Raw genomic sequence first — 13,287 nt, 5'->3', positions numbered from 1 at the left:
GGAAACTCAAAGCCAGTTCTTACGAAGCCCATGAGGGAGTCTCACTTGCTTCGAGATGTATCTGAATCCTTTCCAGGCTTCTCAGGAGAGTGATGAGGGAAAGATGCAAACTAACGAGAATTGTTTGATGACTCTGGCTGCAGTGTACCCTCCTGCCTTCCCTGTTAGGGGGACAGTGCTGGCGCTGGTACACTTGGGGGTTGCAGAAGTCTACTGGTAATTGAAGCCGTAGGACTAGAGAGGACCACCCTTGGAAAACGCATAGACAGAGATGAGGGCGTAGAACAAATCCTTGAGCGTCATGGGAAGACGGGGTCGGCAAGGAGGAGCCAGTAAAGCAGAATGAGAAACGGTGCCTTTTTAGACAGAAGGTAACCCAGGGAATGGTCATAATGGAAACCAAAAAAGAAACTGTCGGTAGTGGGTAGGAGGTCAGTCATGCCACGCGCTCGGAAGAGATGAAGCAAAATAAAGAGGCTGAGGGGCGTCCGTGAACTTGGTGCGGCTGCTTCAGTGGAGTGCCACGTGGTGTCATGTTATCAGGGGGCGGAGACGGGAGAGGAAGGTGGGAAAATATTCGCAGCGAGTGTAGACTTGGCAGTGGGTGTAGACAAATAGAAGAAACGAGGAGGAAGTCATTACTGCTGAAGGGAAGTATTCTTTTAACTGTGTAGTTGGCATATCACATTCAAACTCTCCCAACAAGATCACAGGGCAGGCAGAACGGTATGTCTAACCCAAAGGCAAAATCAGATAAATGAGAGAAGGGTACATTTCTACGACGGGTTTCTCTTTTTCACAAAGGGAATCATTCCTGTCAGGATTCCTTGTTTACCTGAATGAGAATTTTGAGGCAAGAAAATGTGTTGCTTTCTGCTCTTGGGACAGATCTCGAGAGCAGTGTCTCCCAAATCAAGGGATACAACAGATGATCAATGTATCTAAATTCTCCACCCTGAATAATCAAAATTATGCCTTTTCTATATTCAGTTTCTCAGCAAACAGAAGAAATGTTCGTTCGAATCCTTTTTCCATTTATCTATTTCGAACCTCTGAAAACCACAAATCTTGCTGACCATGTCGAATTTTGCTGTAATTCACCTTGACCCTGAGGAGTGGGCTTTTCAAGGTGATAGGTTTTAAGAACTAAAAAATATATGTAGCAAAAGTCTTACGGACAAGGAAAAATATGCCACAAATGATCCTCGGTGGCTCACTAAGCTAGAATGCGCAGACCGCAAGAAGTTCAAGAACAACAGAACCAAGTCTGAGTGCTATTGAGGTGCTCACTCAGCATATTGTTAACCTCCCGAGCACAGGAAAGATGCTTAGCCTGGCCAGTAAACCTGGACAGCTCAGTGTAGCAATTTCTAAAAGCCACTGACATTGACCAGAACGACTCTTTGGTCGTTTGCAACCAAACAATACGTTTTTTTCAAGAGCAGAAAGCGCTTTCCCCACTTGGAACCACTTCCCATCTCCAAGGAAATGGAGACAAGTGGCTCGCTTAGTCAGTGCTGGTGGAAGAGGGAGGGAAGGAGCTTACGTCACCCACTCGATTCCACACTGATTCTCGCTGGGTGATGGATGCGTGGGCCGGTTTGGGAGACAGTCCTGCTGATGGCTTTACTGAGCGGCTCCTGGTTGCCACAGGTGGCCCTGACCTGCACTCAGATCTGGTGGACCACAGAGGTGGGCATTGCATTTGCCAGGCTGGAGGAGGGCTACGAGAACGCCATGAAGGACTATTACAGGAAGCAGGTGGCCCAGCTCAAAACGCTCATCACCATGCTCATCGGCCCGCTCTCCCAAGGCGACCGGCAAAAGGTCATGACCATCTGCACTGTCGACGTGCACGCCCGGGATGTGGTGGCCAAGATGATCGCTCAGAAGGTGAGGCCCGGGCATTTCCAGAGGGTCCCTCCTGGGGGACAGCTACACCACGAATGGTGGCATAAGGGAGACGCTCGCATGCAGCTCAAACATGGGGGTCCCAGCCTCTGCGCTGGCCAGAGAACCGGGAGGGAGTCATGGTGGCTGTTCCCAGCGAACGAGTGTCATAGGAGCAGCTCGTGCTGTCTGCGCCGCGGTGGGCCCAGCTCGCGCTCTTGACTGGTAGACAACACCCAGCTCATCCAAAGCCCTGTGCATCCTGTGGCCGACAGGCCCCGAGCTTCCTGCTGGACAGCGACTCACCCCCACTACCCTGCCCCCCCTTTAGGTGGACAGCGCTCAGGCCTTCCTCTGGCTGTCCCAGCTGCGGCATCGTTGGGATGATGAGGCCAAGCACTGCTTTGCCAACATCTGTGATGCGCAGTTTCTGTATTCCTACGAGTACCTGGGAAATACGCCTCGCCTGGTGATCACGCCTCTGACGGACAGGTGAGCGCTGGCATCAGCCCCTCCCGGCGAACCCGACTGCGGTCAGCCTCAGGCCAGCCGGGGTCAAGGCCACCCGTCACTTGCTACTTGTGCATAGAGCTGTAGGGGTTGGGCCTGACTGCACAACACTCATAAAAATAAAACCGAAAGGGGGTAGGGCAGGGCCCTTCTCAGGACGAACCCCAGAGCAAATCAATGAGCTGTGATTTTTTTTTTTTTTTTTTTTCTCTTTTTGAGGAACTACTAGGGAGTCATACACACCTGGATTCTCACACCGGCTCTAACACATACCGGCTCCTTGACCTTGAAACACTTGACTAATTCTTGTTCTTGGTTGTCTCATCTGTGGAATGGAGGTGGTAACTCACACCTCACATGAGGTTTGTAAGGACAAAAGACGATACTGCTCCTAGGAGTTCAGAGTATAGTAAGTGCTCAGTAGACGATCCTGTTACTATTTTCTTTTGTTTTGTTTTTTTTTAAGATTTTATTTATACGAATGAGAGAGAGAGAGCCAGAGCAGGGGGAGAGGGAGAGGGAGAGGGAGAAGCAGACTCCCCGCTGAGCAGGGAGCCTAACACGGGACTCGATTCCAGGACCCTGAGATCATGACCTGAGCGGAAGGCCGACGCTTCACCGCCTGAGCCACCCAGGCGCCCCCAGTTACTATTTTCTTACCAGTCGGTTGGCTCATTTCTTGAGCACCTCTCATTCTAGAAATCAGATCAAAGCCGGGTGGTCCCTGCCGTGAAGGAGCTTACAATTTTTGGAGAACCGTAGTCTCTGTCATTCATATTAATTTAGGAATGAATTCTCACTAGTCCCTGAAGTAGTCACCGGGCATACAAAGGTGACCAAGACATTTCCTGCCCTTAGACTCCAGTTCCAGTGAGGGAAATAAGACATATGTCGATAAAAATTTAAATAGCACAAGGGGAAAGCTTGCAGGGCCATAGTATAAAGTAGGGCTCACAGCCATTTGCCGCGATTTTCCAAGCAAGTGACTTAGCCGTAAGCCCTCCGAGCCCTGGGGATCCCACCCGCCATGGGAAGAAGAGGGCTGGGAATGCACTAGGGAACGGGTGGTATCCGATCCGGACCTGGAAGGGAAGTGTAGGATTCCAGCAGCTTTTCAGTAGGTTAGAATGACTGCCAGGGTGCCGTGAAATTGTACAGAAATCTGTGCGCATCACTGTTTCTGGTGAGAGGGTCTACGGCACCCGTCACTTGTTAAAGTGGTCTAGGATCCCCAGAAGCTCTGAAGAACTACCGACACGCCTTCTGGAAAATGGACTTTGGCGTGCAAAGGCACGGAAATGGAAAAACCCAAGACCTGTTCCTGGGAGGAGCGGGTACCCTCTTGACTTGGGGGGACATGGTTGGTTCCAAGCCTGGAAAGGTGGGTCGGAGTCTGCCTGTACGATGTGCAGTCTATCCACTACGTCGTGGTAAACTTGTGAACATTTTTCATCAGAGGAGTAAAACGATGAAAACTGTATTTTATGCAGATTTATCTGACAGCACAGCTTGGACAAAGGAGAGCAAGGACAGGCTGTTTTAAGTCTGTTGAGATTTCTGTAAAGTCTACGAAGAGTGTGCACCTTTTTCCTTCATGATTCCATTGAGCACTGAATCCCTTCTTCTCCAAACTGAGTTGTGTACCTGAATGGCTGGCTCATTCTACATAAGTGACTTACAGGTGGTGAAGACATCGTCATAAATTGTGGAAGGTTGGGATGGCCACATGGAATGGTGCCATCTTTCATTTTCTCTCGCCTGTTGTAAGTGTTGCCACCTGGAGGCTTCGGGTCAAATCCTCAGATGTATTTCCAAGGAAAGCTGAGTGGAATTATAATCACGGTGCTCAGGGGATGAATTGGGATGGGGGGAAATCCCCACGTCATATAGAATAAGACCTCAGGGTTCATCTCTCCTCCCCGCCCCCATGCCGTTCATGTCTTTAATTCATTTTCCTGCCCAGTCTGGAAGGATCTTCCACCCAGAGTCCCCCTCAAACCTTTCCGTGTTTACTTTTGTATTTTTTTTTTTTTTTTGTGGGAGCCTACAGAGGCCATGTCACTGTCTCCACTCACTTCCCACTGCACTTAGACTAATATCTGAATTCCCCGTAGGACCTAGCAATTCCTGCCCACCACCCCGACACCTCAGTCCCTGTGCCCCAGCCCCCCGGCCTCCTTTCTGTTCCTTGATCCCTTTAAATTAGAGCCTTCTATACACGGCTGGGGGGTGGGGGGGTTGTCCCTCTGCCTGGAATGCCTTTCTCATGCTCGCTGTTCCACAGTCCTCTTCTCATCTTTTCATTCTGTCCTCAGTTCTGAGGACACCTTCCGTAACTGCTCTTACTAAAATCCAGCCTCACCCACCACACACACACACACACACAACCATAACCCAGATGGTTCCCTCTGGTATCTTCTTCCTAACATCTCCCACATTCTGCAAAGACCTTGCTTGCGTGCTTGCTGGCTGCATTCCCCTTTGGATGGAAGTTCTCTGCAGCCAAGGAGCTTTGTCTGTCTTGTTCGTTGCTATGTCACCAGCGCCTAGTAGACCTTGAGATTAGTATCTGTCAAATGAATGAATAGTGGTTGACTATTGAAGACCCAGATGGTAGGAATAGAATCGAAGAGGTTGACTCTGGAGATGGACTGAGGACTCTGTGCCTTGGCTGCCAAGGAAGGAGGAACAGCTACTCTGTCTTCTGCTCTGAGCTGGGGACCAGCACTCCTCCCTGCCCCAGCTTAGGACGAAAGGCAGATAACATCCATTCCGAGAGAGATGCGAATTTCTCTGCGGCTGGGACAGTGTTGGCAACAGCAGGTCTCGAGGGGGCTTGGGCGTCCTAGGGTTGTACTTGGCCTTCACTCGGGATCAATCCATTGGAGGCGCTCATTCGATGTGGGTCAGAGGAAAAGTTTTCCCACCTCAAACTTCATTCGGAGTGGACCCTCTCATGTGTCTTTGTCTTTATGGTGATTCTCAGTAAGACACCATCCCTAAGCAGGAAGGAAATCTGGTCCAGGATTCTCCCTGGCAGTCAGTTTTTCTGCCAGCCTTGGAATGTAAGCTAATAGTTTGGGAATTTGCATCACTTGCAACAGAATAATGAAGCTATTATATATTTGAGCAATTCGATTAATGTCTGTCTCTTTCCCTAGACTGTATGTTCCGTGGTAACATTGGCTTTGATCTGCTCACTGCTCTACCCCGCGGGACCCAACACCACGTTGGGCTCATGATAGGCATTCCAGCAGTTCACTCCTTGAGCAAATTCAGTGAAATGATTTCTGAGACTTGAGTATGTATCCCAGCTTCCTATACCTATCAGAATACATCTCCTTCCTTTCCGCAGACATATCAGATGAGATCATTCCAAGTGATAAAAAGTGCAAGACTTTCAGTTTCCCTGAGTCTTCACACCCACCCAAGGGTTGAAGAAGATAATTGCCTCATTTGGATTTAGAAGTCTCTAGTACACAATGCTGAATGCCTTCTAGGGAGGGAGAGGGTAAAGCTTTGACAGGGAATTATCTCTAAAACAGGAATTTATCACCCCTTCTATGGAACAATGCAAATAAGAACTAGAAGGGCAGATTTACTGCAAATAATGTGAATACTATATAGACCTTGACCTCGTTTTGCACTTTAGATGCTTTCTGACAAAGTGGTATGTAGTGAATATTTATATGTAAAATTCCATTTTCTCATTGACTTCCATTATTATCTCAGGAAATGTTTTGCCCGGAAAAAAAAAAAAATTGGCCTTAGTACAGAAAATCACATTTTAAAGAGCATTCAGCCTTTGCTGGTGTGTAACCTAAGTACATTTAATTCTCTCCTGCCAGAGGAATTAATCAAATGGACAATTGATCCATACAACCTTTGCACATTCATTAAAAGCATCCCCGCATTACAGTACATCCAACTGATTATGCCTATTTCTTTGGAATTTCCCACTTGCCTGGATGGGACCTGAATATGTAAGTGGGTACAATCGCTCTACCATTGTCGGGGGACTTTGGCCCAGCGCTAAGCTGAAGAACTAAATGGAAATGCCTTTTCAGGCTGAACAAAAGCAATTCACATAAGTTGTTTCTCAACCTTTGGATGACCTCCTCCCCCCACCTCCAACTCCCCTTCCATCACCTTCACACCCAGCCGCCCCTTTCCGCCCTGTGCTGTGCTAAGTGCGGTTTTAATCAACTGCTTATCAAGTTTGAGAACCTCCTAATTTCTCAGGAACTACTGCAAGCAGGTGAGATATAATTGACCCAAGAGTCTTTGAAGGTGATTTGCCGGGTGAGGGCACAGCTAGCAAAAGTCCCATGGTTTCTAAGTTTTTATCTGCAGTTTTTATCAGAAAACTTTGTGAACAATGACAGTTATTATAAAAAAAAAAAAAAAGATTGCTTTTTTTTTAAAAAAAAAACATAACATTGTATCATGTGTATTCTTGGAACATTCTTCTGAAACACTCTAAGAGGGGACTTACCTTCTCTTTACAAGTATCCCATCATTTATGTAACATACGCATATTACGAAATGTTTAAGTCACACCTAAGCCTTGACTATTCAAAATGAATCTGCCATGAACTTGCTTATACATAACTTTTTACTGTATTTCTCATTATTTCCCCAGGAGAGTTTCCAGGAGGCAGGATAATTAGATAATTAGATGACACATACTTTAAAATTATTCTTGAAACATTGAAATATTGTTCCCGCTCTCACTAGCAGTTTATGAGATGTTCACCTCGCAACATCCTCACCAAGATTAAGTATTATTGTTAAAAATATTAATTTTATTTTATTATATATATATTTTTTAAAGATTTTATTTATTTATTTGACATAGAGACAGCCATCGAGAGAGGGAACACAAGCAGGGGGAGTGGGAGAGGAAGAAGCAGGCTCCCAGCGGAGGAGCCTGATATGGGGCTCGATCCCAGAATACCGGGATCACGCCCTGAGCCGAAGGCAGACGCTTAATGACTGCGCTACCCAGGCACCCCAAAAATATTAATTTTATATCAATATGGTATCTCTCTTGGATTTGGATGTCCTTAATTACTCAGAGGCTGGGCATTTTTCTGTGTTTATTGGCTATTAGATTTTCCTCTCCTGTGAATTATTTATAACTGTCATTGCCCATTTTGTTACTTTTATGTTTAGAAAGTCCCCACCATTTCAAGTTCAGCTTAATATTCACTATATTTTATTGCGGTTTATTTTGTTTCATTTTTCTGTTTAACATTTTAAATTTCTTTGGTAAACGTTTTGACTACTGAGTAGGTTGAGTGTTTTTACAGAAACGTTTTTGGTTACAGGTGGTAGAAGCCAGACCCAAACTCACATAAACAGAAGGAGGACCTGTTTGAGTCTAGCTCGCTCAGTGAGCAACTCCGGGGCCTGGACAGGGAGATATCAGCGATAGGATGCTCTCCTATCATGGCTTTGTTTCCTTCTGAGTGTTGACTTCTTTCTTGCATGGGTTTTCTTGGGATTGTTGCAAGGGTGGTCTCCACACCCATGGCTTTGTGACTCCTGGTCCAGGAGGAAGAGAGACCTCCTCCCCATCTTTCTCAACACCATAGGTCCCATTCCTTCAAGGGACCCTGATGAATCCCATTTGGATCCCGTGTCAGTCTTTGAGTCCATTACTGCAACAGGTGAGCTTGATTATTTTGCCCAGCCCAAGCCCTGTGCCCGCCCCCGGGAAGGCGGGAGATACTTTGATTGACAGCTGTGTAGCCAGAGGGCTTACCGTAAGTGTGCAATTCTGAGCAAGGAACACCCACAGAAACTATGGATGGTAGGGAATATTGGATTTCTTTTGTTTCTAAGTAACCGGTGGGCACAACATTTTTTAGTGAGTAACGAGCCATTTCCCTCACCAGCTTGTGATGTTTGCTCTGCCTCGTTTAAAATTCTGAGTTACCAAACTACCTCAAAGTGTCTATTCGGTCTCCTCTTTATGCCCATAACTACGCCATGTTATTTAAGGATTATAGCTTTGTCCTGAGTACTATTTATACAGCTAAGGTCCACATCATTTTATATATATATTTTATATTTATAAGTGTATATATTTTAGCTCTTCTCTTTCTTTTCAAATGAACTTGAATCATTTTGTCAAGTTCCAAAATATTATAAACGGTTAGGGTTTTGGTCGGTGAGCCTTAATATCTTCGAGTTAGTTTGGAAAGAATAGCCATGTACACAATATGTGATATTTTTCTGTTTATCCCTATCTTCAGTTATGTTTGAATATCTTTCAGTTATGTCAGAAAAGTATCTAAGTATCGTCATATGGGTTTTTAATGTTTCTTAGTATCACTAGGTGTTTTTAAAAATTGTTTTGCTATGTAAGGTGGTTTTTACATTATCCATATGTTTTTAAACCACTTGATCTCTTTGTCCTCTTGCTGCGTTGTGAGAATTCTTTGTATCTTCTGGTTATATTGTACACACGTCTGTAAGTATTGATTCCTGGTCCCCTGCTTACCTCTTCTCTTTCTTTATGGTGTCTCTTGAAGTGCAGAAGTTTTTAATTTTGAGGCGGTCCAATCTGTCCATCTTTTATGCACCATGCTTTAGGTGCTGTGGCTAAGAAATCTTTGCTTAATTTCAGCATATCTTTCTTTATCCCTCTTTTCACTCGCATACAGGGGAACATTGATTTTTATAAATTTATCTCTTATTCTGCCCATCTCCTGCCCTCTGTTAAAAATTCTAAGAATTTTAGTCTTGATTTTCCTGAGTTTTCTAAGTCACTTCTAGAATGTCCAGTCATCTTGGAGACGTACACACAATATGAAGCATGATTATACCTTTTCAGGTTTCATTACTAGGTATGCTGTTATTCTTTTTTTTTTTTTTTTTTTTAAGATTTATCTATGTATTTTGGGGGGCGTGCAGGGCAGAGGGAGAGAATCCTCAATCAAACTCCCCACTGAGTGTGGAGCCCAATGCGGGCCTCCATCTCACGACCCGTGAGGTCATGACTTGAGCTGAAATCAAGAGTTGGACACTTAACTGACTGAGCCACCCAGGCGCCCCGGTATGTTGTTATTTTGCTAAAGAGATCACATGGCAGCCATCACTCTCAGTTCTTTCTGTCATGTTTTGAGAGCGACATTTACCAACTAGTGTGGGCAAAGGGAAAGATGAGTACTAGGTAAGGAAGGATCTCATAGCCAAGTGGCATAAGGAATTGATCTTAGAGTCGGGGGCATTTATACTGAGGACAGCGTTCAAAATTTAAATATTAAAATGTTATAAGAGGGACAAATTTTTTTTAGGTTGATGGTGAGGACAGTCTTTTTCTATTGATGTTGTTTCTCATTTTGACCCTGGGACCTCTTAAAAGCCCTGGATCTTTTTTTCTGTGAACTACCGTCTAACCACCTCTCCCCTCCACCCCGTTCTGTATACGTGGAGGCGCTTGGAAGATGAATTTACGTTTACCTTTCCTACATTTCACGTTGTCGGATCTACCCCATCATTTTCAATTGTTAAGATTATTTAGAATTTCAGGCCATCTTGTATATAATCAATTATTTCTTAATTCAAGTTACAGGTAGAGATAATGAACATCAGAGACCTGAGTCATGCTGACACCACTAGAGGCCCTCCCTCCAGGGAGATATTGTTGGCATCCGTGTTCATCCCCCAGTTATGATTATTGGACCATGTGGCAGGTAGAATTCCAAGAACGTGATCCCCAGTGACCTTTTTCCTTGTATGAGCTCCTCCCCTTTGAGTACGGGGCAGGGGGGGAGAACCATAAATATATGATGGTATCATTCCCATGACAACGTTTTGCTTTATGGCAAAAGGGAAATTATTCAGGGGGACCCAAGGTAATCGTATGAGTCCTCGAAAGCAGAGTTTTCTCCTGGCTGAGGACAGAAGGGGAGATCAGATTTGAAGCATGAGAAAAATGTGACATACCTTTGTTGATTTGGAAGGCAGAGGGAGCCATATGCAAAGATGGCAGAATGGCCTTCTAGGAGCCCAGCCGTCCCCCGGCCAACAGCAACCAACAAGGACCTCAGTCCTGCAACTGGTAGGAAGTTAATTCTGCCAAGAACTCAAGTGAGCTGGGAGGCAGATTCTTCCCCAGGGTGTCTGGATAAGAGTCCAACCTTGATTTTGGGCTTGTGAGGCCCTCCATAAAGGAGCCACCTGGACTTCTGACCTAAAAGAGGGAGGTAATTAAGGAGGGTTATTTTAAGCCACTTAGTTTATGGTGATTTCTTACATAGCAGTAGAAAATGAATATAAACCAACTATGATTTCACCAGCTCTCAGATTAGTCAGACCACATTTCTGGGATAGCAACAGGCTATTTATAGCTGAAATCAAGATGCATGGGCTTTGATGTTTTCTTTAAGCTGCCAATTGAATAACCGTATCAAAAAAGAAAAGCTACATTGCATGTATTTGTTACCTTAAAAAATAATACCTTACGCTTGGATTGGCCTTCTCTTTTCAAGCCCCTTCCTATCTCTTGCCTCATCTTATCCTCACAGAAGCCTGCAGGGGGAGATAAGAATAAGACCTGTAGAAGTCGTTTGCCCAAAGAGAACAAGACCGACTTCCGCTTGATATTAGGAAAGCCTGTCGAACAATTACGACTGGCCCACTGTGGAAAGGGCTGCCTTCTAGAATCAGAAACCCTGCCCCGCTGGAGGAAAAGGCTACGTGGTCCTCTTGGAAGGATTTGATGGGACAGAGCCTGGCTTGGTGAAGAGGCCAGACCCCTGCGGTCTGTCCCAACACGAAAGGGTCTGTGTGCCCAGGAACAACCAGACGAAATCCATACATAGCAATGCTGGGGCCCGTTGGCCAGGCGAGAGCGCCTCCTGCAGGAGTCCTTGCCATTCTCACAGTTGCTATTGGTTTTTTTTGGTTTTGTGGGTGTCTTTTGTTTTTTTGTTTTTTTTATTCCTCTCTCTTCCTTATGCTATTGGTTTAAAACAGCGAACATACTGAACTCCTGGGTACACAGCAAAACCGACCTGCTGGGTTCCAGGGACACCTTTTGTAAGCCACCAAGTGTTGCCATCCTGGCCGAGTTACACGAACACTTTGCAGTAGAGATGACCTTTGACCTCTGCCTGACTCCAGAGTCCTCGCCTTAGACCACGATAGCATGAGCCATCCTCCTCCATGGGAAACAGGCACAGACTGAAGTGGATGGCTTGATGGTTACAGAGATGGACAAGCCAACAAGAGCCCGGGTGGAATTTTGGAGCAGGAGCCGGTGTCCCTTAAGCCTTGGACAGCCTGCTGGCCGGTGGCCCAAGCATAATGGCAGTCCTCATGCAGAAGAAGGAAAGTGTTTGTGTTTTTCTTACGGCCCAAGCTAAAGGCCCACTGGCCCTGCCCTCAGTTATTTAGAACACCTTAGCCTGCTTCCCTTTCCTGGACCTTAGACTCCCCATCTGTAGAGTAAGAGTGTTGGATTAGCTGATCTCAGAAATCCCTTCTAGCTATGGAGTTCTGTTATTTTGGGAAGAAAAATGTTTCTTTGTGTTTTTGGCGTTTTTTTGGTACTCCCCCTCCCGCCCCAAGTGCTTCCTCTGCAGATAATCCGAAACTAACGATAAGCTCAAAAAGAGACTGACACCCAGTTCCAAGGAGTTCTTTCCAGAGAGTCTTTAGTTTTCTGGGCAAATTCTGTTTCCGTGAAACCTTGTGCTTCGGGACTTCTGGATTCCTTGAGAGCCTCGCACCTGCAGAGAAAAGAGGTCTGGGATTGCCCTCCGGCCAGCAGAGAAGGACAGAGAGGGGGTGGGGGAGAGCGGGGAGGAGAGCTGGCAAGAAGCTGGGATTCTGGCAGTCCTCCTATCCTTCCTCCTGGGAGGTACAGGGCTGCAGCAGGCCCTGGGTAGTTCTGGAAGAAGCCTGAGGCTGGGAGACGTGGAAGGCCTGGGCCAGTCTGGAGGCAGAACCCAGCCCGCGGGGGCAGCTGTGGTTAATGCTGTGTGCCGGCCTCCGTGATGTTCTAGCTCCCTGGGGAACCTGCCTTCCTGCGTTTCACATACAAAGGCTGAAATACGTACGGGAGTTTTGCACTCAATTAAAGGAGAATTCAGGGACTCCCTTCATGTCTTTTCAAACCCATTTTGGTTCTAGTGGAGACACAATCCCCATCTGGCATGAAGGGCATTAGTCTGGGTTTTCAGATTGAGAAACAGAGTTCGTTTTGGACGCTCCTGGTCCAGCCTGGAGGTGGAGAGCCTATGTATTAATTTTCTGGGTATCAAAAAGTTGGGCCGATGGCACATTTTTAGTGGCTTTCTCGAGGTATAATTTACAAACCTTACAGTTCACCCATCACAATTGTGCAACTCGGGGACGCCTGGCTGGTTCTGTCGGTGAAGCGTGTGACCCTTGATCTCAGGATTGTAAGTTCAAGCCCCGCGTTGGGTGTAGAGATTATTTAAAATCTTAAAAAACAAAACAAGTGTACGATTCAGTGATTTTTAGTAATTTGTAGAGTTGTACAGCCGTTACCACCATCTAGTTTCAAACTTGGCCATCACCCTTTCTGTGGTCGATCCCACATCCTCTTCCCGGGCAGCCGCTGAGCTGCTGTCTCTGTGTTCCAGACACTGCATCAATGAAATGATACACTGTGTGATAGTTTGCTTCTGACCTCTTTGACTTAGCATAATGCTTCTAAGGTGCCTCCTTCTTGTAACACGTATCTGTACGTATTTCTTTCCTTTACATGGGTAAATAGTATTCCGCTGTGTGGATACATCACATAATTGTTTACCCATCTGCCGTTGATGGACATTTGGGATGTTTCCAGTTTCTTGGCATTAAGAATATTGCTGCTAGAAGCATTTCTGTGGAAGTCTTTGAACATAA

At 45.9% G+C, this 13,287-nt stretch overlaps 1 protein-coding gene across 1 annotated transcript in view; it reads left to right on the top strand.

Annotated features, from left to right (window-relative positions):
• DNAH9 (dynein axonemal heavy chain 9) overlaps window positions 1–13,287 on the top strand; it is a 303,991-nt gene that overhangs the window by 83,808 nt on the left and 206,896 nt on the right. Inside the window, 2 exon segments of the mRNA XM_057311241.1 lie at window positions 1,654–1,893; window positions 2,222–2,382. Coding sequence (XP_057167224.1) covers window positions 1,654–1,893; window positions 2,222–2,382 — 401 coding nt within the window.

The sequence above is a fragment of the Ursus arctos genome, unplaced genomic scaffold (genome assembly GCF_023065955.2).
Source record: "Ursus arctos isolate Adak ecotype North America unplaced genomic scaffold, UrsArc2.0 scaffold_14, whole genome shotgun sequence".
NCBI lineage: Eukaryota > Metazoa > Chordata > Mammalia > Carnivora > Ursidae > Ursus > Ursus arctos.
Note: the sequence above shows the minus strand (reverse complement) of the source record. Positions and strands in the feature narration are given on the sequence as shown.